At 44.0% G+C, this 25,010-nt stretch overlaps 1 protein-coding gene across 6 annotated transcripts in view; it reads left to right on the plus strand.

Moving 5' to 3' along the window:
• TAX1BP1 (Tax1 binding protein 1) overlaps positions 1 to 25,010 on the plus strand; it is a 638,481-nt gene that overhangs the window by 404,166 nt on the left and 209,305 nt on the right. For all 6 annotated transcript variants that reach the window (XM_069211447.1, XM_069211444.1, XM_069211446.1 and 3 more), the window contains one exon: positions 22,648 to 22,766. In XM_069211447.1, coding sequence (XP_069067548.1) covers positions 22,648 to 22,766 — 119 coding nt within the window. The remainder of the gene's footprint in view (positions 1 to 22,647; positions 22,767 to 25,010) is intronic.

The following is a 25,010-nucleotide window of genomic DNA, read 5'->3' on the forward strand; positions in this document are numbered from 1 at the left end:
TTAAGCAATAATATGCTATGGAGAGTACCATTCTAACCAGTTTAGAAGTAGTGGTTGCAGAAGATGTGGCTCACTGCAGATTAAATGAGCGACTCGTGAGCAGCCCAGCAAGACTGTCTGGGGAGCTACAGGATATTCTTTTAAAAATAATTTAAAAAAATAAATAAATGAGAGGACCTAGAAAATGAAAACATTTGAAAATTAAAGGTCTGTCCCACCAGCTCAGGCACTGAAGCACTTTCATTTTCAGGTGGATGTACACTTGTGAACAGGCAAAGTGTGCAATCATTCAAAAGACAATAGAGCTAGTGGCTAAAATGGGCCAGCCCACAGTCCTATCCAGTATGCTCTTGTGTTGAGAAGCAATACGAATGACATTAAAACAGACTAGAGGGCTTACCCATAGGCCATCTATGTTTACATTTGTTCATAGTTTTTTTTTTATGGCAACTGCATGTGTCAGGCCCTCCCAAGAGGATCTAGCAAGAATTATCACAGTACAAGTATATAGTCATAACATTGAATACAGGTATAAAATTACATTTGTCAAAACAATACAGAACCACTCTTAAAAGATGTTAACAATGAGTATCAAAATGCAAATCTTCTACTCCCAGGGTTTGTCAGAGGGTTTTACCACCAGTAAATTGTTGCCTATTGCACCAGTATGTGAGACTCCTTGTAACTCTGGACTAATCTACATGTTTTAACGCTCTGTAATAACAATCTACCATTAAAGTCCAGTTGCTTTTAACATATGCTTTTCACAATAAATGTCAGGCCTACCATTTTTGTAATCATTTTTTAAAGTAGCAGATCAGGCCTATTACATTTGATATAACTTTTCCCAAGTAACCAATCAGGCCTAAACCCTTCATGATTGGAATCTCACCAGCACCAACTCAGGCCTACTCTATCCACCATAAGCTTTCTTACATGACAGCCATGAGGCAAACATTCACCAAAATAATTCAAAGTACAACCCCACTGTAAAGGATCTAACAAGGATTATCATGTTGAAAATCCAACTCTCCATGTAGGACAATCCATCCTCAAAGCCCTATTGGCCTTAAACACTTTTCACAATAGATTGGCTAGACTTACTGATTTTGTTGTAACGTTTTGTTTTAATCAAAATAGATCTATAGCATCTGACATACATTTTACCAGTGAACCAGTCAGGCCCATAGCCTTTATCATTGGCTTGTCACCATTCCTTACTGATATCTGTATAAGCTTTCCCACAAGGCAGCACTCTGGCACACAGCCAGGAAAATATAAATATATACAAAATTACAGTTATCAAAACAATATTCAAGTCCTCCTAAAAAGATTAACAAAGAGCAAATCTTCTACCCTCAAAGTTGCACTGATTGCAAATCCAACACCAAATCCCTTGCCTATTAGAGTAGTATCTGATAACCGATATGTGCCTTCAGGTATTAACAATGTGGAGGCACACAATGTCTATCTGATCAATTCTAGACTCAAAATTGAACTTGAGGAAATCAACATTTTGGTTGGATCTGAAGCCTCTCTCTCTCAGTAGTCATACAATTACAAATACAAACAACATTACTGTAGGCAAAACTATTTAGGACAGTTTATAGAATGGCCCAACAAAAATTCTCAAAGTGCAGATCTTCTACCCCTAGGGCTTGTCACAGTGGCTAACCAAGTCCACAGCAATTGCTACTGCAGTAATCTGTGAGAGGCCCTGTAATGAAAGACCTGCCTGTGGGCTTTAACACAATGGAATGATAATCCTCATTTAGAGGCCTGTTGGGTTTCATGTATGATTTTTACAATAAATAAGTCATACCTACTGCCTTTGACATAACCTTTCATGAACAGATGAGGCCTAAAACCTGATCAATGGCTTGTCACGATTAAACTCATAGTTCTGGTCCATTACCTATGTGGTTTTCCGTAAGACAAAGAGTGCAAGAGAAGCTTTTCAGTGGAAGTACACAACTTCTGCTTAATCATAAACTGTACTCATAACTATCAGCACTGAGGCAGTGCCAAAACCCCTCTCTTAGTAGTTGTATAGTTATAAATATGTACAAAATTACAGCTGGGGGAAACAGTTCAAGACCCTTCCTAATATGGCTTAACAAGGATTCTCAAAGTGCACATCTCCTATCCCCAGGGATTATGACAGGAGGTAACCAATACCAAAACACTTGCCTGATATGGTAACCTGCACAGTTTGGTGTAACAAAATGCCTACCTATTAGGTTTAACAGTGTGTAATGAAATCCACCTTTAAAGGCATATTGACTTTAACATGTGATTCCACAAAAAAAGTCAGGCCTGCTGCTTTTGTTGTAAATTCTTTGGGAACATCAATAGATTAATTACAGCCAACATAACTTTTTTCAATGAACCAATTGGTCCGATAGTCTTTTTCACAGGATTGTCAACAAGACTGACTCATGTCTCCTGCATTCTGCTTAAGCTTCACTTCAAGGCATCTATCAGTATACAAAACTGAAATTTCAACTGTTTTCAAAATTACTGTTGGAAAAACAATTTTCTGCCGTTCCTTACACAGTGTAACAGGAAATTTCAAAGTGCAAATCGACTGCCCAAGGGTTTGTCACAACAATTGCAACCACCATACCCCTACCTACTATGGTAATCTGACATCACATGTAACACATTACCTCTCTACAAGCTTTCACACATTATAGTGACAGTCAACACTAAAAGGCCTGTTGGCCTTACCATACGCTTTTCACAGTCCATAAGCTAGGCCTGCTAACTTTGTTGTAACTTTTCATAATACGTAGATCATAACTATAGTCTTAAACATTGACCTGTCACCGTAACCAACTTAGTCCTGCTGTATTGAGCATATGCACGGCTAAAAATGCAATACAAACAGACGTTTTCAGTAGAAGCACATTAAGTCAAAAAATGTATTCTAGGAATCAACATGTGGGCGGAGTCAAACCTCTACTCTCAATAGTGCTTTTCAGAGGTTTTTTTTTTTGGTTTTGCTCTCAAGGTCTGGTGACAGCTGCACTATAAAGCCAGAAGGTGAAACTATGGAAAAGGCTTGTGATGCTGTATTGCAGGGGAATCACTGCCATTGTCCATATTGCATCACATTTCTACTAATGTGCTGTTAATAAAAAACAAAGTAAATATTAGTATTTTTTGTGTTTCCCTGTCTTGGGGTTCTCCTTACATTCAGAAATAATTAATATTTCTTTCCATGTGTAGTCACGAAAAAATCTTGGAAACTGAGAAAAATGGCTTTTAAATAAATGTAAGTAACAGTCCTCATATAAAAGCGAGTTTTTTTCCCCATTTTTCTGTATTATGTTACACTTGTAGAGCAATATAAAATGTTGTTGTTATGCATAATTATTTAAAATATTTGCATACAAAACAAGTAGTCCCTAAACAGGTGACAATTTAAAATAAAAGATAATGGCACAACATTTCAAAAAGTACAATTTCAGTAAACGATAAGTTAGTTACGTGGTAAAATGGGCTTCTGTGCCTTACGTTTTTGATCCTCTTTTCTTAAGAATGCGGTAAAAGTGCAATTTAGAGGCTTATCGAGGGAATTAACTCAAGCGATGACAGCCTGTCTGCAAGAGTGAATTCCCCCGTTGTTAAAGGGCACTCTGTTAAGTGTGCTCTCCTATCCGTTAGGAGCTTGAGACAGACACGCAATAGATGGACCTTGTCTTCCACATCTGACCCATATAAGCAGCAGCGGCTGGCACTCCTGGCCGTAGCCAGGGCAATGTGTGAGAAAGGAGACGATTACGTTGACAAAACGATATCAATAAATTCAGTCAGGTACATGTCTTCCTTTTTTTCATTGTTCTCCTTTCAAACAAGTTGAAAGGAAAAATAATACTTCTGTAGTCTTTCAACATCACACAGACCTAAAAAGACATTGTCACGTTATTTACGGAATTCTACTGTGTGTTCCAGGACCAGCGGGTACCAGCGCATTTTACATTGAACAAACAGTTACAGGTTACAAGCAATGCAAATTTAAATTGATGTGAGCATTCTTGGCAGGGCCACTGGAATTATGGGATTCTGCGGACATTACGGTTTTTGGAAAATTGTGGGTTTGCCACACAACAAAAGAAAATTGTTTCTAGATCATACGGATCAAAAGTTTATAAAAACCTGGCAACATGTTCTTGTGTGTAATGGAAGGCTCTTCACAAAGCTACTGGTACTAATGAGATTAAATCTATGCTCAGACAATATTACGAAGTGTAAAAATTACAAAATAATGAAGTAATCCTGCGAAAAATGTGTTGCATTATGCCACATAATTTACCCTTTTGCTGCATAATTCAGTCAACGCTGCGGCATAAATTGATGCTTCCCTGTCGCATAATTTCAGTGGCCCTGATTATAACTTACGAATTATACAGTCTGTATGCATAATAAATGTTTATACAAATAATTGAAGGATTATTCGCATGATCTACGTTAAACAAGATCCCTCTGTGTTAAACATATTGTAGCAGGAACAGTGAACGTAGCCTTTCAAACTTGAAAATGTTGTTAATGTAGTTGGCACTATAGACCTCATAACTCTGAAGCACTCCTGGGGAAAAGAAAACTCATTTAGGAAGCATGGGCTTTTTAAAGGAAATGCTATCGCAGCTCATGAAAGGAGCTCGAGTCACCAGAGATTGGTAGTTTATGGGTTTGATTATTTATTGTTACAGCAAGAAGTAGTTGTAAAGTTATGTAGGTCGAAGGAAATATGCTTCTGACTTCAGTGTGAAGTCATTCAGTGTTATGAGTACTGGTGTAATGTGTTCAAATCTTTTTAAGCTGCGAAGTACCTCCACATTCTCAGCAGGCACTCAGTTCTTCTCCTGACATTACAGAAGTAGAATTCTACAACCCATAGACATGCCCTTCTACCCATTTTTCCTAATTTATTTTGTTTAATTTTTTTTTATACATTTCGCTCACCAGTCTTTACTGGAGACATGCACAGTTTTCTGACTGGGTGATGTAATTCAGTTTTACTCTTCTTACTTTCCGGCATCATGACCGATGCAAGCCCATATCTAATTGTGCTACAGTGACACCAACTGTGATCATTTCGGTTTCTCCAGGTGTCTTAAGAGGTGACCCATACATAGTTGCCATGCAGACTGGAATTTCACTCCAGACTTTAGTGCAAGATTCTCTACCCCAGTATAACATCTTCAGAATTGACATCTTAGTCCCAAACGTTCTGCAACCATGGTCAGTTGAATATGGCAGAAAACCATGGGAAGTCTTTGAATGCCTTTATGTGAAAGAGACTACATCATGTTTTTAGGAAGCAGTCAGTCCTAGCATGTGGCACGAGGCCGCAGCCAAGTCATCTTATACATTTTCTTTCATTACAGTGCATTAGTCAGAAATTACAGCCTGTTGAAAAAGCTAATCCCAGCTTTACTTCTTCAGTAGCGAAGCCTTCCCCTTCAGAGAAGTTCAGTGTTGTCCTTCAAGCCCATGCCTAACTCATGTCTACAACATCTTTCATGGAAAGTAGTATTCCTCGTGACAACTATTTCCAGTCGTACAATGAGTGAAATCCAAGGTTTGTATTGCCACCTGGACTTTCAGGGCTTCCATAAAATTAGCTTGACTATGAGAACCCACTGGTCCTTCCTGCTGAAAGTAGTATCAGACTGTTTTTCTCTCACCTCTCTCTTTTAGCACCTATCCCCTGAGTAGAGAGATCTCTGCACGTGCTGGGTGTGGAAAGGTTTTATTCTACTTGGACAAAATCAAAGGACATTAGAAAGATTAAATATCTTTGTAAATGACAGTCTTATTGTCTTGTATTACCAGAACACTAAAGTTCCCAGAAAATCAAGCTGTTATTCCAGAACTAAAAGAACGTCAGCTACAGTTTTGTTGAGAAATGTCCTTATTTCTTGCATCTACAAAGCAGCCATCTATTGATCTATCCATAAATGTACTCTGTGGTGTCTAGATTTAGACTATATGGCCGACACTTGCGTCATTGGCACAATTTAGGTAAAATACTCCCTTCCTAATATCACCAATGTCCTATTGCTGTTCAAGTCTGTGAATCCTACACCTATTCCTATTACTCTTATGTCCTGGCTCTTTCCCAGTCTCAGCATTGTGTGGTGTTTTGCCATCTAGTTTTGGGACCTAAAATGGCTACCAGAGCTCCTTAAACAATGCTGTATGCCAAAACCACACGTGAACTTCACATTCCGTCCACTTTCCTTGGCTGTATGTGCTGTCACCTTCAGTTTTTCCAAGAACCAGTGTTGACTGCAACCTGCTTCTCCAGTGCGCAGTTTAATAATTTGTTGTTTATTCGTCTCACTTTCCTTCAGTTCGAGTGGCATACGCAGCAACTGGCACACATTAAGTGATGCTCCGAGGAATCTTGTGGCTGATATCATGTAGGAAGAGTTATGTTATGGTTTTTCGGTTATCTTCTCAGACAGTTTGGTAAGATTTCTCTCTAGGATTAGTCAGGCAATACTTAGAGCCGGACATCTCCACTGATTATTATGAAACAGGTAATAGTATTTCTGTACTTTTCAATTGGCTAAATGTCAGCGTGAACACATCTAATTAGCCACGCAGGGAATAAGACTACCTTTTCTTCTGATTATTTTACAATCCAAAACAAGGTTTAGTTACATCTAATTTCAATCGTTTTACAATGTTTTACTGGTGGTTGTGAACCACCGTGAAACCATTCAGTGCACATTTTCTTTCACATGCAATTCAAACACCTGCTTGTGCACAACTTACTGTTAGAAAAATGTACAATGTCCTTAAACAAAACTTCAATAGAACATTGCCTGTCAAAAACATGAGATGACCCATCGAATTATTGGATTCCCACTGCCTTTCCTTCTTTAGAAAACAAATTAACTTTGTCAATACACCCTAGCACTCTAAAGGTAAGTTAAGTTCAAAGACAGTCACTGAAACCCATAGAATCCTGGTTAATTAGAAGCTCATGTTTAACTCGACCTTCACGTTACTTGTGTGGGATGGCACATCACACTGTGGAGAAAGGTTCAGCAAAGACAGGCGTTTTAGTTTAGCTGTACTAATCATTTAGAAAACCAAAAATCATGTGATTAAATACTGCCCGAATTCAGACATAATGACTGTTTACTATCTACATAACTCAAATATATATAACATTTTCTTTCTGTGTATGCCAATAACTTAGCGATTTCTACTTTCATGTGTTCTGTCACTGTATACCTTTGAATCACACTCATCAAAATGTGTTAAAGGTTTTCTAACTAAACAGATAAGAGAATATACAATCCATCACATGGATGGGCCCATGTTACAATTGCCTGATACTGTTTTGATTGCCTTCTTCCTTTTAAGACAGGCCAGGACCCAAGCACTGGTCTGGAGAGGCAGGTTTGGACAGTACACCAGGAATTAGTACAGCCACTCCGTCTTGTCTCAGTGAATACTTTCCGACTGGTGCCTCCTGAAAATGTTCTCTGATAAGTCTGGAGTCTCCAAAATGACAGCCCTGTCTCTGTCCCAGGTGACTGTAGTGTTAAACCTCCAACTTGTGATGGCTGCTTCTAACATCAGATTCTTCTCCTTGTGAATATCCTCAGACTCCAAACAGGGACCTGAAAACTCAAAAGGCAGTGCTTTGTAGGTCAGTAGGTGGTGTCCTGCAGCACCACGTCTACTATGTTTCTCTTCAGAAGTGATGTGCGGAACCAAATATAAGGAGTACACATGTGCACTGTTAGTTCCTTCCTTTTTGCACTTTCAGACTTTTACCCAGTGCTCCGCTCTTTCTTTCTTCACTCTGTGAAGAGATTCTTTTGCAAATTTCTCTGTAAGAAACATTTGACTCCCAAAAGCTACAGGGTTTATGAACCATGTAGTGTCTGTTACAAAGAGATGTCTATGATGGATCCAGGTGTAGCTATAGTGCTTGGGTCTGACACATGATTCCAGGGCATGAGATATCTGTGCCCAGAGAAACCCAAAAGCTATCTGGTTCAGCTAGATGATGGACATTACTGTAGTTCCCATGGCAAATCTTCATTGCGGTCAAAGTCCTTGAGTAAGTCAATGAAAAAAACACTAGAAGTCCAAATGGGACTCAGTCTGTTTTAACCAATCTTGTGCTCCAGAGATGGTGTGAGGATGTCACTGTGTCTGAAACGTTCACTCTTTTCCACTGAGGAGCTGGTTCCTTCGTTGTCCTGATGCACCCAGACTTGGAATGTCTTTGGCTACATCACAGTAGGTCCAAGCCTTTTGAGAGGCTATGCAGTGCATATTTGGTAAGCTTTCAGCTTTCTCTGGGCACATCTTCGAGCCCCAAGGATACTCCGGGACCTCAAGTTGGGTTACAGACGGTGGGTTTCCCACAGTGCCATATGTGCCCCTTGAGTCTGCTTCCATAGCGGGGTCAGTGCCAGCTAAAGCCTGGTGCTGAAATCAGAGGCTGGCCCGAGAGGGTGTGGCATAATGACCTGAGTTGCCAACTTCGGAGCTGGGGGAACCAGGTCAGAGTCGCGGCATCTTCCTGTGCCTACAATTCAGCACCTTGAGACTCTCATGGGTGATTTGCCACGCTTTACAAATCTTAGAAAAATGTCTACAACTGCACCGATCCCCCTGGTGCCAGAAGAGGAACCACAGCCCATTGTGGAATCCAACATATGTAGGCCTAACAGGACAGCATACCTCCCAGTTTTTGGCCCCACTGGCAATAACCTCTGAACCCCTTTTGTGCATCCTTAGGGGCCATCTGGTAAAAGGCAGAATCAGCCACTTTCTACAGGGGGTGGCAACACATTGTATCCGACAAGTGGGTCCTGCAGATCGCAGTGGGGCTGTTTCCTGCTATTTCTTTATGATCCACTGCACCTGCCAAATCCTCTTTCAGAAGACCATCTCTCTGTTTAATGACAGAAAGTGCAGGCTCCTTTGGCCAAAGGAGACCTAGAGAGGGTACCAGGCTTGGAAGTGAAGACTGGATGTGTTATTTCTGTTACTTCCTTGTGTGGAAGAAGGACAGAGGCCGCCTCCCTTTCTTAGGTGTTTTCCTTCTCAGCTTTCTTGCCCAAAGAAAAATTCTAGATGGTCTCCTTGGCCTTCTATTTGTCCTGTATCCCAAAGACTGGATGGTAACGGACTTCCATGATGCTTCTTTTTACTTCCCTGTCCTGCAGGCCCACAGTTGCTACCTTTGGTTCAAGGTGGACCACAAACACTTGTAGGTTGCTGTGCTCCCTTTTGCCTCACCAATACTCATTGAATGTTTATAGAGGCAATTGTGGTGGTTGCTGGCGGAGGTGGAGGGTGTCCCATTTTCCTCTACCTTGATGACTGGCTGTTGAAGGCAGGTTAGCCACATTCAGTCACGGACCACCTGCAAATGACAGTGAATGTTCTTAAATTTTGCGGTTCTCAATCAGCCTGCTGAAGTCACACCTGATTTAATCGCAGAGCCTCCTCCCCATCATCCTGGATATGTTGTGCTTTTAAGGTTTTCCTGTGGACCAAGAACTCCAGGACCTTCGGGCTATAAAACTGATTTTTTTAGCCTTTGTCCTGATGTAAGTGAAGATGGCTCTGAAGCTTCTTGGCTTACTGGCAACCTGCATCCTTGCTGCCAATCATGCGAAATGGGGCATGGAAGCCTTGGATTGGGACCAGAAGTCTTATTGGACCTACTACCGGTGGAAGTGATCCATGTGGTCCATGCACCTGCAAAAGATGTGCAGCAGTGGATCTCGACTGCAGTTGCACTAGCAGCAGACCCCTCTCTCTACCTCACCCAAAGGTGACAGTGATGACATAGGCGTCACTACTGAGTGGGGAGGCATCTGAGAGAGGTGGTGATCATAGGATTTTAGGGCCTGATTACAACTTTGGAGGACGGTGTTAAACCGTCCCAAAAGTGACGGATATACCACCTACCGTATTACGAGTTCCATAGGATATAATGGACTCGTAATACGGTAGGTGGTATATCCGCCACTTTTGGGACGGTTTAACACCGTCCTCCAAAGTTGTAATCAGGCCCTAGTGTCTTGTTGAGAACCGCATGCCAAAGAACTGCAGTGATGGCTGCTCGACTGCAGTTGGACCAGCAGCAGACCCCTCTCCCTACCTCACCCAAAGGTGACACTGATGACATACACCTCACTACTTGGCTGGGAGGCATCTGAGAGAGGTGGTGTTCAGAGGATTCAAGTGTCTTGTTGCGAACTTCCTCCACATCAGTTTGCTGTAGTTGTGAGTGACTTGCTTTGCGATGAAGGCCTTCCTTCCAAATATCAAGGGGGGGAAATAGTGGAGTTTCTCACAAGCAACACCACTGCCAGGTGGTACTGCAAGACGCAGGATGGGGTAGGGACCTGGGCCTATGCCAGGAGGCTCTGTGTGTCTGGAACTAGCTGTATCGACAGTGCAGTTCCCTAGTGGTACTCTACCTGGCATGATCTTTAAAGACCAGGGCTGGAAACTGAGCTGAAGATGTTTGGTGACGACAAATGACGGTTACACCCAACGATGGCGCAGGGTATCTTCCAACAATGGGGTGAACCGTGGCACAATCTTCTTGCCACCACGGAAAACACGCAATGCCCACATTTTTGGGAAGGCTCACTTAGAGACTCATTCTTCATGGAGTGGAGCATGGGCTTTTTGTACCCCTTTCCACTATTACCTCTCCTCCCAGTTCCGAAGAAGATCTGGAATGACCGGACCCAAGTCATCCTTGTTGCTCCAGATTGGGCTAGGAAACTGAGCTACTCATACTGTTTGGACTTGAGCATCTTTCCTTATTTCAGGCTGCTGCTTCCGGAGGAATTTCTGTGAAAGCAGCAGATGGGTCTTGCATCCAGGCCTACGCAACCTGCACCTCCATGTGTGGAAATTGAGCAGAGGCAAAAAAATCTCTCCTTTTACTTCCCTCCCAAAGTAGTTGATGTCATTCTTGAAGCCATACACCCTTCCACGAAATCTGTGTATGCTGGATGCTGGGATAAGTGTGTGGCTTAGTGCAGTACCCAAATTATTGTCCCACTGCAGACCACTCTTTTGGATATATTGTTGTTTGTTTTGTCTTTCGTCCTGAAAGGATTTACAGTGGACACTGTTAAGTTATTTTTCTGCCCAGCTGTCCTTGTTCAAATCAGCTTATTGTGATGTGTTTCCTAAGAAGTTTGCAACATGTTTCCGCCAGAGACCTTTGTGATGCATCAGTGTGACCTGAACTTGGTTCTCGCTTTCCTCGTGTGTACCCCTTTCGAGCCAATTCACAGTTGTCCATTGTGAACCCTCACGTTGAAAATGGTCTTTATGATGGATACTTCTACCTGCTCTTCACCTTTGAATCTGCCATGTGGCAGTCTGGATCCAGAAACTCTTCAGTAGGTGTCCCACTGCTGGTAGGGTGCTGGTTCCACATCAGTCCTGCAAACAACGCCTTGTGATGTCAATAGAGCCGTAAAGCAGCCTGTGAGTGATAACATAATTTAGCTTTTTCCTACGCCATGGACTTGTTCCGGAGCTCTTTAAAATCTCCTCAGGAGTGTCTACATAGTTGAAAAAGTGCATACAAAGTTTATTCTTAAGAGCAGGTTTTGCTACAGCATATCACCGCCTAAACGGTCTGGATTCAGGCCATGTTATAATGGTGGTAGTCAGATGTCTATTACAGACCCCCTCAGCATGTGCCTCTGGTGTCTGGAGTCTGACCACAACATCAGGTCTATTTGTCATGGCAGCAAATGCATCCCAAATTGCTTAAGGAACAGGAGGTCAAAAGTGTTTGTCGAGTGCACTGTAAATCATGACTGAGGTTGAAGTCACCAGAATCTTCACTTTTTCATAAGAGTCATGAATCTCAATGTCACACATCGAGGTGCAAGTCTCCAAGACCAACTGCTTCACCTAACCTGGTGCCAAATCAGAGCCACCAACAGAACCCAGGGACTATCCAGTGCCTGAGCCCCCATTCAACTCTGCGCTGGTTCCAGAGACACTGCTGCCTGCGGCACCAACCGTGGCGTCAACTCCGAGGCGCCAGGCAAGTCTACTCTATCCAGAGTTGCCAACTCCTGGGACGGATCCGTCATTGTTCCTGATTGCAGTTTTCAAGATCTTCGGCATTTCCATGGACCCTGGAGTGCATGCCGGCCCATTTAGCCCTTTGACCTATCACTCGCCACCCTTCACACCATTCCTCTGACTGCTACCAGTTTACTTGTCGAATCCGACCCCAGCTATGGTAAAGTCCCTCCCACTGGGATTGACCCTGACAATGACGCCACAGCCACTGAACATCCAGAGTTCATTACCTTTGGTGCCAAACTCCAGCATCTCTGGCATCTCAGCCGACTCGACTCCACCAGTGCCACAGACTCCTCTGCTGTAGCAACCTTGATTACCTGAATCTCTTCTTCTGTTGGAGCAACCTCATTGTTCCAGAAGAGCATCACAGAGGCTGATGGAGGAAAGCTGTGGATTTTCAGAGAAGAATAAAAAGTTCCTAATTAACTTAGTGTGGAGGATGATGGAGAAGGTCATCTCATTAGGACCCAGATTTGCAGGCATCAGAGATGTGAGTGGGTTGGATACCTCCCTAGACTGGGATCTTCTCTCCCTAATCGTCCTCACCACCAGTGTGTCTTCCTACCATTCAGTTATTAGGAATGCAGCGGAAATGTTGGACCTGCAACTTCTGTCTACAGACGTTAAGCCTAATATCCTCACTCAGGTCCTTCATTCAGTCACTCACATGTCTGAACCATTACTGTCCTTTAATGAGCCCCTCACAAGAGTATGTTACCTATAGGGCCGAAGCCAACAACTTCTACCGCAGTTTTCAGAGCCATCTTCGGCAGATACAAGCCTGCTCCTGGTGACCCCACCTTCCTCACTTCGCAGCCATTTATGGAGGGGCTCGTAGAACAAGCTTCTTGTTCTTCAAGGCAGACACCTGAAAGCTTCTCCACTACGCTATCCGACAGAGTCTATGAAAATGGAACTATTTGCACAAAAGATGTTCTCTGCGGGAAGTGTGGCAGATATGTTTGTTATTTGCTAGATTTGTCTAAGGCAGTCATCCTGAACCTGACAGACTATCTTCAGACCCACTTTGGTGAGCTAATAAGGGATGGTCAAGCTGCAATGAAACAAGTCATCCAGACTGGGTTGGATACAGCTGATCTGATGGAGAATTCTTGCTGCACATTCCTTACCTGGATCGGGAAGATTTTTCATGTGTCGGTTGGATTAACGTATGGTAATTAAATATTACTGTACTTTAAAAAATAAAAAAAATCACTGAAAACGCCAAGGGTTATAGGGATGTTATAGTTAGAAAATAAATAAAAAACCTTAAAAATTCGATGGCATGTGTAGCTGCAGATACACATGCTATGCACAGGTCCTGCCATCTAGTGTTGGGCTCGGAGTGTTACAAGCTTTTTTTTTTTTTCGAAGAAGTCTTTGAGTCACAGGATCGAGTGACTCCTCCTCTTTGGCTCCATTGCGCATGGGCATCGACTACATCGTAGATTGTTTTCTTTCCGCCATCGGGTTCAGACGTGTTTCTTTTCACTCCGGTAGTTTGAGTCAGAAAAGTACTACAAACTCTCTAAATTCGTCAGTATTGTTTTCGATCACGTACCATCTATCATCGACAATTCGGTACCGGCGGATACACCTCTCTACTTGCCCTTCGGGGCACCCGTGCCCAAGTCGGGCCTGGTCGGCCTGACCAAAGCCTCGTTGAAGCCTCATGGACTGGACCCTGTTTCAATTCTGCCCTCAGTGCCACGCCAAGTTCCCGTATACGGACCAACATCTAGTCTGTAACCCGTGTCTATCTCCAGACCACCGGGAGGATACTTGCGAGGCCTGCAGATCCTTCCACTCAAAGAAGACTCTACGAGACCGAAGAGCGCGAAGGTTGAAAATGGCGTCGAGAAGCACTGAACGCCTCTACGCAGAAAAGATGATCCACACCGTAGTCTCCGTTTGGGGGTCCGTCTCCGAGCACGAGTCCGACAAAGACCAATCACAGCGGGCCAGCACGTAAATACACCTGCCCCTACCCAGTCCAAGCCGAAACACAAGACCTCGGGGACGCCACTGCCGTAAGGCCATGGCTCAACCCGTAAAAAGACTGCCGGTGACCAAACAACAATTTCGGCACCAAGAAAGGCCACGCCACCGAAGCCTTCGGACTCGAGCCGAAGCACAAGCTCCGAAATAGTCAAGCACCGACCCCTCAAGTCGAAGCCCCGAAAATCCCTCTTGGAACCGAGGCCAACGTCTACTCCAGGCCCTTCGATCCCGAGGAAACTGGCTTCGGATCCGAAAAGACCCATATATATATATAGAGGAGCATGGACTTTCCAAACAATTGGAAGAAAGCCATAGATTTGCAGAAGAACTTGCGCAAATGGAGGAATTTGATGAAAAACAGGCCAGAATTCAAATTCATAAAGACACTGGCAAGATCCTCACCACACCTCCTCTAAAAACAAAGAGGAAGCTGGCCTTTCAAGGACATTTGGACACTGACCAGCCACCGGCTAAAGTGCCAAAACAGAGACAAAGATCTCCCTCTTCAGTTCTCACCTCACCAGTCTCCTCCTCATTCTCCTCAACTAACTGTCTCTTCACCTATTACCCCCACTGCACAGTCTCCAGTACACTCTGCAGAGTCACACCAGGATGATGTCGACCCATGGGACCTTTATGATGATCCCATTTCTGACAATAGTCCAGAGTGCTATCCGTCAAAGCCATCACCCCCAGAGGATAGCACCTCATACACTCAGGTTCTAGCTAGGGCAGCGTCATACCATAACGTAGCCATGCACACAGAACCTCTTGAGGATGATTTTTTATTTAATACGTTGTCCTCAACTCACGCCACCTACCAGAGTCCACCCATGCTTCCTGGCATGCTAAAACATGCACATCAAATCTTTCAGGAACCAGTTAGGGCAAGAGCAATCACTCCTAGGGTAGAAAAGAAATATAAGCCGCCTCCTTCTGACCCAGCTTTCATTACCCAATAGCTACCCCCAGATTCCGTAGTGGTCAGCGCAGCAAGAAAAAGGGCTAACTCAGTCGTCTGGTGACGCACCGCCACCAGATAAAGAAAGCAAAAAATTTGATGCTGCTGGTAAAAGAGTAGCATCACAAGCGGCTAATCAATGGCTTATAGCCAATTCCCAAGCGCTAATTGCTAGATACGACAGGGCCCACTGGGACGAGATGAAAGACATCATCCAGCATCTCCCCAAGGATCAACAGAAAAGAGCCCAGCAAATAGTCGAGGAAGGGCAGGCCATTACCAATAATCAAATCAGGTCAGCGTTGGACTCCGCAGACGCAGCCGCAAGAACTATTAATACAGCAGTCACCATTAGACGACACACATGGCTTTGGTTGTCAGGCTTTAAACCTGAAATCCAGCAAGCTGTTCTGAACATGCCATTTAATGAAAAACAGCTGTTTGGTACACAGGTTGATACAGCCATTGAAAAAATGAAAAAGGACGCCGACACTGCTAAAGCTATATGGGCGCTTTACTCAACACAATACAGAGGCTCGTTTCGAAAGCCTCAATATAGGGGAGGTTTTAGAGCCCAAACATCTGAGGCATCTACCTCACAATCCAAACCCTCTTACCAGCCACAGTACCAAAGAGGGGGAGTTTCGAGGAACCTACCGGGGACAATTTCCCAAAATTAGGGGAAAATATCAGCCCTCAAAGCAAATCACACACACTAAGCAGTGACTTGCTCTACATCTTCCCTCACCACACTTCCCCTGTGGGAGGAAGACTGCAAAAGTTCCACACACACTGGTTACCCATCACAACAGACAATTGGGTCTTATCCATTATCCAACATGGTTACTGCATACAGTTCGCACAAATTCCTCCAGATACACCTCCAGAACCACAAAAACTCTCCTCCCAACACATTTCAATGTTGCAAACAAGGGTCGCTCCCAGGGGGGGCATATTTTCGGGAAGGCCTTTTCTGCCCCCCCTGGGGGCAGATCGGCCTACTATTAGGCCGATCTGCCCCAAGGGGGAGCAGAAACCTCTAGGCACCAGGGACCATTTTTTTTTTTTGTTTCATTTTTTTTTTTTTGGTGGGGAGCGACCCCTTAGGCAAGGGTCGCTCCCCTTGGGGGAAAATTATATTTTGCCCATTTCTGCCCCCCTTGGGGGCAGATTGGCCTATTTTGATGAGGCCAATCTGCCCCCAAGGGGGGTAGAAACCACTAGACACCAGGGATTTGTTTTTTGGCGCCAATGTCACGCAGGGGGAGCGACCCCGTAGGCAAGGGTCACCAGGGAGTTTTTTTCTTTGCGTGAATTTCACGCAAAGGGAGCGACCCCTTAGGCAAGGGTCGCTCCCTGGGGGGGAGGGCAATTTATTTTAGGCCATTTCTGCCCCCCTGGGGGCAGATCGGCCTATTATTAGGCCGATCTGCCCCCAGGGGGGAAGAAACCTCTAGGCGCCAGGGCAAATTTTTTTTTTGTGTTTTTTTTTTTTTGTTCTTTCTTTTTTTTTTAGAGATGGGGAGCGACCCCTTAGGCAAGGGTCGCTCCCCTTGGGGGAAAATTATATTTTGCCCATTTCTGCCCCCCTTGGGGGCAGATTGGCCTATTTTGATGAGGCCAATCTGCCCCCAAGGGGGGTAGAAACCACTAGACACCAGGGATTTGTTTTTTGGCGCCAATGTCACGCAGGGGGAGCGACCCCGTAGGCAAGGGTCACCAGGGAGTTTTTTTCTTTGCGTGAATTTCACGCAAAGGGAGCGACCCCTTAGGCAAGGGTCGCTCCCTGGGGGGGAGGGCAATTTATTTTAGGCCATTTCTGCCCCCCTGGGGGCAGATCGGCCTATTATTAGGCCGATCTGCCCCCAGGGGGGAAGAAACCTCTAGGCGCCAGGGCAATTTTTTTTTTTTTTTTTGTTCTTTCTTTTTTTTAGAGATGGGGAGCGACCCATCAGGCAAGGGTCGCTCCCCTGGGGGGCAAATTGTATTTAGACCAGATTGGCCGATTTTAGGTGGCCGAAACCACTAGGCACCGGGGATTTGTTTTTTGGCGCCAATGTCACGCAGGGGGAGCGACCCCGTAGGCAAGGGTCGCTCCCGGGGGGGGGGGGGGGGGGGTTGGGGAGGCAAATTTATTTTAGGCCATTTCTGCCCCCCCGGGGGACAGATCGGCCTATTATTAGGCCGAACTGCCCCCGGGGGGGGGGGGGGGCAGAACACTCTAGGCGCCAGGGCAAATTTTTTTTTGTGTTTTTTTTTTTGTTGTTTCTTTTTTTAGAGATGGGGAGCGACCCATCAGGCAAGGGTCGCTCCCCTGGGGGGGCAAATTGTATTTAGACCATTTCTGCTCCCCTGGGGGCAGATTGGCCAATTTTAGGTCAATCTGCCCCCAAGGGGGCAGAAACCACTAGGCACCGGGGATTTGTTTTTTGGCGCCAATGTCACGCAGGGGGAGCGACCCCGTAGGCAAGGGTCGCTCCCGGGCGGGGGTGGGTGTTGGGGGGGGGGGAAATTTATTTTAGGCCATTTCTGCCCCCGCGGGGGGGGCAGAAACCTCTAGGCGCCAGGGGAATTTTTCTTTTTTTTCTTTTTTTTTTTTCTTTGTTTTTTTTTTTAGAGATGGGGAGCGACCCATCAGGCAAAAGTCGCTCCCCTGGGGGACAAATTGTATTTAGGCCATTTCTGCCCCCCTTGGGGGCAGATTGGCTGAGTTTAGGTCAACCTGCCCCCAAGGGGGCAGAAACCACTAGGCACCGGGGATTTGTTTTTTGGTGCCAATGTCACGCAGGGGGAGCGACCCCGTAGGCAAGGGTCGCTCCCGGCGGGGGAGGGTGGGGGTTGGGGGGGCAAATTTATTTTAGGGCATTTCTGCCCCCCCCCCTGGGGCCGGCTGAGCTACAGGCCAAACACCACAGGTAGGCACCTTGCAAAAAACACCTCTGTTTTCTGTGAAAAAATATGTTGTGTCCACGTTGTGTTTTGGGCCATTTCCTTTTGTGGGCGCTAGGCCTACCCACAGAAGTGATGTACCATTTTTATCGAGAGACTTAGGGGAACGCTGGGTGGAAGGAAATTTGTGGCTCCTCTCAGATTCCAGAACTTTCTGTCACCGAAATGAGAGGAAAAAGTGTTTTTTGGGCCAAATTCTGATGTTTGCAAAGGATTCTGGGTAACATAACCTGGTCAGAGCCCCGCAAGTCACCCCATCTTGGATTCCCCTGGGTTTCTAGTTTTCAAAAATGCACTGGTTTGCTAGGTTTCCTCAGGTGTCGGCTGAGCTACAGGCCAAAATCCACAGGTAGGCACTGCTTTTTATAAAAAAAAATGTGATGTGTCCACGTTGTGTTTTGGGCCCTTTCCTTTCGTGGGCGCTAGTCCTACCCACACAAGTGAGGTATCATTTTTATCGGGAGACTTGGGGGAACGCTGGGTGGAAGGAAATTTGTGGCTCCTCTCAGATTCCAGAACTTTCTGACACAGAAATGTGAGGAACATGTGTTTTTTTAGCCAAATTTTGAGGTTTGCAAAGGATTCTGGGTAACAGAACCTGGTACGAGCCCCACAAGTCACCCCTCCTTGGATTCCCCTAGGTCTCTAGTTTTCAGAAATGCACAGGTTTGGTAGGTTTTCCTAGGTGCCGGCTGAGCTAGAGGCCAAAATCTACAGGTAGGCACTTCGCAAAAAACACCTCTGTTTTTTTCCAAAATTTAGGATGTGTCCACGTTGCGCTTTGGGGTGTTTCCTGTCGCCGGCGCTAGGCCTACCCACGCAAGTGAGGTATCATTTTTATCGGGAGACTTGGGGGAACGCTGGGTGGAAGGAAATTTGTAGCTCCTCTCAGATTCCAGAACTTTCTGCCACAGAAATGTGAGGGACATGTGTTTTTTTAGCCAAATGTTGAGGTTTGCAAAGGATTCTGGGTAACAGAACCTGGTCCGAGCCCCGCAAGTCACCCCTCCTTGGATTCCCCTAGGTCTCTAGTTTTCAGAAATGCACAGGTTTGGTAGGTTTCCCTAGGTGCCGGCTGAGCTAGAGGCCAAAATCTACAGGTAGGCACTTCGCAAAAAACACCTCTGTTTTCTCCCAAAATTGTCGATGTGTCCACGTTGCGCTTTGGGGCGTTTCCTGTCGCGGGCGCTAGGCCTACCCACGCAAGTGAGGTATCATTTTTATCGGGAGACTTGGGGGAACATAGATTAGCAAAACAAGTGCTATTGCCCCTTGTCTTTCTCTACATTTTTTCCTTCCAAATATAGGAGAGTGTGTAAAAAAGACATCTATTTGAGAAATTCCCTATAATTCACATGCTTGTATGGTCACCCCGGAATTCAGAGATGTGCAAATAACCACTGCTCCTCAGCACCTTATCTTGTGCCCTTTTTGGAAATGCAAAGGTTTTCTTGATAGCAATTTTTTACTCTTTATATTTCAGCAAATGAATTGCTGTATACCCGGTATAGAATGAAAACGCACTGCAGGGTGCAGCTCATTTATTGGCTCTGGGTTCCTCGGGTTCTTGATGAACCTACAAGCCCTATATATCCCCGCAACCAGAGGAGTCCAGCAGACGTAATGGTATATTGCTTTCCATAATCTGACATTGCAGGGAAAAGTTACAGAGTAAAACATAGAGAAAAATTGATGTGTTTTTCACCTCAATTTCAATATTTTTCTTTTTCAGCTGTTATTTTCTGTAGGAAACCCTTGTAGGATCTACACAAATGACCCCTTGCTGAATTCAGAATTTTGTCTACTTTTCAGAAATGGTTAGGTTTCTGGGATCCAGCATTGGTTTCATGCCCATTCCTGTCACTGACTGGAAGGAGGCTGAAAGCACAAAAAATTGCAAAAATGGGGTATGCCCCAGTAAAATGCCAAAATTGTGTTGAAAAATTGGGTTTTCTGATTCAAGTCTGCCTGTTCCTGAAAGCTAGGAAGCTGCTGAGTTTAGCACTACAAACCCTTTGTTGATGCCATTTTCGGGGGGAAATCCACAAGCCTTCTTCTGCAGCCACTTTTTCCATTTTTTTTTTAAAAAAAACTAAATTTTCACTGTATTTTGGCCAATTTCTTGGCCTCCTTCAAGGGAACCCACAAAGTCTGGGTACCTCTAGAATCCCTAGGATGTTGGAAAAAAAGGACGCAAATTTGGCTTGGTTAGCTTATGTGAACAAAAAGTTATGAGGGCCTAAGCGCGAACTGCCCCAAATAGGCAAAAAAAGGCCTGGCACAGGAGGGGGAAAAGGCCTGGCAGCGAAGGGGTTAAAATACATCTCACAGCTATTTGAGCCTATTTAAATAGAGACTTGTTTTGTATTTTTTGTAGAGTCCCTGTCATCAAATCCTTCATGGAAGGACTAAAACGTATCATACCTCCAAGAACACCACCAGTGCCTTTATGGAATCTCAATATTGTACTCACACGGCTCATGGGTCCACCGTTTGAACCCCTGCACTTGTGTCAGATTCAATATCTAACATGGAAAGTAGCATTCCTTGTTGCAATCACTTCATTATGAAGAGTTAGTGAAATACAAGCATTCACTATTGAACAACTCTTTATACAGGTACACAAACATAGTCGTACTTCGCACAAACCCAAAATTCCTACCTAAAGTCATCTCACCATTTCATAAAAATCAAACAGTGGAACTTCTAGTATTCTTCCCACAGCCAGACTCAGTAGCAGAAAGAGCGCTCCATACATTAGACATTAAAAGAGCTTTAATGTATTACATTGACAGAACAAAATCATTTAGAAAAACTAAACTGTTATTTGTCGCATTCCAAAAACCCCATACTGGTAATCCTATCTCAAAACAAGGACTAGTCAGATGGATAGTAAAGTGCATCCAAACCTGTTACTAATAGCTGTCTTTTAGCTTTTAGGTAACACCAAAGGCACACTCCACTAGGAAAAAGGGAGCAACAATGGCATTTATAGGGAATATACCAATGACAGAAATCTGTGAAGCAGCCACTTGGTCAACATTTACGAAGCATTACTGTGTAAATGTGTCAGCAACACAACAAGCCACAGTAGGACAGGCTGTACTAAGAACACTATTTCAAACAACTTCAACTCCTACAGGCTGACCACCGCTTATGGGAGGAGAACTGCTTTTTAGTCTATGCATAGCATGTGTATCTGCAGCTACACATGCCATTGAAAGGAAAATGTCACTTACCCAGTGTACATCTGTTTGTGGCATGTTCTGCTGCAGATTCGCATGCGCCCTCCCTCCTCCCCGGGAGCCTGTAGCCATTTAAGTTACACTTCAATTTGTACAAATGTATATATATCTCTATTCCATTGCATGGACATCTCTTTCTTTACACTCTATCACTCCTACCTTACCCTCTGCGGGAATACAATCCAAGATGGAGTCGATGCCCATGCGCAATGGAGCCGAAGAGGAGGAGTCACTCGATCCCGTGACTCAAAGACTTCTTCGAAGAAAAACTACTTGTAACACTCCGAGCCCAACACTAGATGGCAGGACCTGTGCATAGCATGTGAATCTGCAGCGGAACATGCCACGAACAGATGTACACTGGGTAAGGGACATTTTCCAAATATATATATATATATACATATATATATATATATATATATATATATATATAGTCAAGGTACTTACTTTTAGAGTTAGGTATACAAATCTATACTTACTTACCTTACTATATTTTGGATTTGTCCTCAATATTTGTGTCCTTCGATATTCTGGCTTTAATATTTAGGTGCAAACTGCATAGATCATGACCTGTATCTCCACTGCTACACTGTATGAGGCAGAACCTATAATCCATTGTTCATACAATCATGAAGAAGTCTAAGGGAGCTTCTTAGCATTCTCCACCAAGTGTGAGTCTGAGACATATACTAGGAAGTTACACCAACTGCCCCACATTCTAACATTACACATATCACTGAACTGATGCTGAGTTTGCCTAGATGTGTTAATTCTATTTGCATAGCTCTAAACTGCTTGAAGTTGCCATTGTTTCTAACCTTTCTTGTTTTGAAATTCTTTGGAGTCTATTCACAATGTTGAGATTGGAAAAGAGCTAGAATATAACAGTAGGATAACGTTAGGGTGAATAGGATTCTTAGTCTGTTGTCTAATTCTTTTTGTAGGGACTTTCCTGTGACCCCTCAGCTTTTGGCCAGAGCACAAACTGATTGGCTTTTCTTTAAAAAAAAACAACAACAAAAAAAAGGAACAGGTCAGGCTGAGCTTTCAAGCACTTAGTAGGTGCAAACAACTGCATATTTGATGCATACCTGTGTGCTTGGTACCACTGCAGAGCTCGGATTTAACAGCTTCCTAAGCAGTGTTTGATATCGCCACTTGGAATTGGGGTATCCTACGACAGTATTAATGGTATAATACCTACAAGCTAAGGCTAAGAGAAGAATCTTCTTATTCTTTCCTCGTGTACTCAAGCAAGTAACTGGATGTACTGTAACTTACATATTTTTGTACGATGTGCAAGTTAATATTCAAATTACATTCAAGAGCATTTACATTTCAATTAATAAGCATTTTATATTTTACTTTCAGCAACCGCTTTTTCATCTGACTCAGTTTCTGAATGCATGGTAAAGGAGCAAATACGTGAAATGAATAAAGAAATTACAGATAAAACTAATAAGTACAAGGAATGCAAGCAGATGTTGGCTGTAAGTAAATACTTTTGCTGACTATTATGAATAATAAGATGTTTTGCCATTTCTCCTTGGTCCTATAAATTTTAAGAACGTTTTCAGTGTCTCCAATTTGCAAACTGTGGGGTGTGTGAAATCATAGTTTTGCAGCCTGAATCTTTTCTGGATTTACATGCTGTGCATTATTCCACCATCTAGTGGATGGGTGTGGAATCCTCTAACTTTTTAGTCTTTTTTTTTTTTTAGTCCTTCCTTTGTTGTTTTTTGTTGTTGTTGGGCTTCATTGGATCTGCCAATTTGGTGCTTTCTGTGACATTGTATCCTCTCCTCCAGAAGCACACCCCTTCGATCTCTATCTTTAGGTTTCTTTATTTCCATCGTTTCCACCATTGGGTCTGGATGCGTGGCTGATGGCTCTCCAAGAGAGGAAAGGAAAATTTCAAGAAGTTAGTCGAAATTTGCTAAAAGTCACAAAATCTGACTCTAAACAGTCAAAGGGAGCCTCGGTGTCGAAACACTCGCTGACCGAATGCAGACCCCGTGACAGAGAACCCAATGGATCCCTCGAAAGGGACAGCACTGGAGGAAAAACTCCTGAAAAATCCCAGTTGACGGTCAAGGGAAAGACACTTCGACATCGAAAAAGAAGGCTTGGAAGGAGCACAAATGTTTGATGACTGACACGTCGTCAAAGGATTCTTCGGTGTTGCATAGAAAAACGTCATCTAGCCTTGACACCGAAGTCAAGTTGGCAGAATTGTAAAGGAAAAGGAGACGCCTCAAGGCTGAAATGGCTGCCTTATGCTATAAATGTAAGGAATTTGACAAATCCTTGAAGGGATTTTGAATCCCGCCCAAGTCCTTAACGCCGAAAGAGCAAAGCAAAAAAAAAACAGCGAATAACTCGAGGACTCTTTCACCCCAGAACCTCAAGAGGAAGAGGAGCAACTCTTCTACGAGAAAGAAGAGGAACAATAGGAGACCTTGCACTAGGGCTCAGGAGAATTGGAGTATACTGAGTGCCACTGGCAGGACCTAGAAACAGAGTCCCCAAAAGAAGTTGTCAACACCTATTCGTCGAGGCCTTCACCTCCCAATGACATTGTAGTCTATAACCAGGTAATCCAGAAGGCTGGCAATAAATAAGTGGTCCAACTAGAGGAGGAAAAACCACAATCCTGTTTCCTACTAGCGACACTATTACCATCTCAAGCCAGGAACCAATTCCTGCCAATACTTCCTAGTTTACTCTATCGGGGAGGGAAGCGTTCAAAGAGCCTGACACTTGTATAGCTGTCACTCCAAGGGTGGAGATGAAATATAAGTTCTCATTGAAAGACTCCGCTTACATCAAGTGTTCAGTGCCGGCAGATTCCATCATTACTGCAATAGCACGTAAAAGAGCTATCATCCCATCAGTACCAGGGCAGCCTTCAGATAAGGGGAGTCAGAGGATGGATCTCATGGGGTGCAAATTCGAACATAGGGCAGCAAATCAGTGGCGCATTGCAAAGCCTAATGCCTTAATGAATAGATATGCCTATCAGAATTGGGAGGAAATGTCTGAGTAATGAAACCTCTCCCATAGCATTATAAGAAAAGGGCTGCACAACTGGCCGAAGGGGGTAAGAAAACTGAAGATACCTACTTAAAATCGGCCTTTGGTGCTGCAGACACTTCATGATTGGGATAATCTTATGCAGGTACTCATGGCTGCAAATATCAGGGTTCAAACCTGAAGCACAAGCCAACATTCTGAACACCCTGAACAGCTGTTTGGGAGCAAGATTGATGATACATTAAATCAACTCAAGAAAGAAAATTAAACTGCAAAGTCAATGGGAGCATTGCAGTTTAGAGGAGGCATGAGAAGAAGGCCTACAGGCAGAGGGAGCTTCCAATCGGGGACCTCACACCAGTCGGGGACCTCACACCAAATGTTCCAAGGAACCAGTTTAACAACAGCACCCCAACAATAGTGGCAGTTCCAACAGCAAGAATGTCAGTCCTTTCGGGGAAGAACAAGGGGAAGAGCACAGCCTCAAAGAGCAAGTGACTAAAAAGAGAATCACAACCTCTTGCAAACAACACCAGCAAAAGGCAACATAAAACATTACAACCTTTCACACACAACACCAGTGGGAGGCAGAATAAAAAGCTATCTCCAGGAGTGTAGGAACAAATTGATATTAAACATCATAAAATTTGCATGTTGCATAAAATGTTTGACACCCCCAGCAAGGGGACCAAAAAAGAAGA

Source organism: Pleurodeles waltl, chromosome 10 (assembly GCF_031143425.1).
Source record: "Pleurodeles waltl isolate 20211129_DDA chromosome 10, aPleWal1.hap1.20221129, whole genome shotgun sequence".
Classification (NCBI taxonomy): domain Eukaryota; kingdom Metazoa; phylum Chordata; class Amphibia; order Caudata; family Salamandridae; genus Pleurodeles; species Pleurodeles waltl.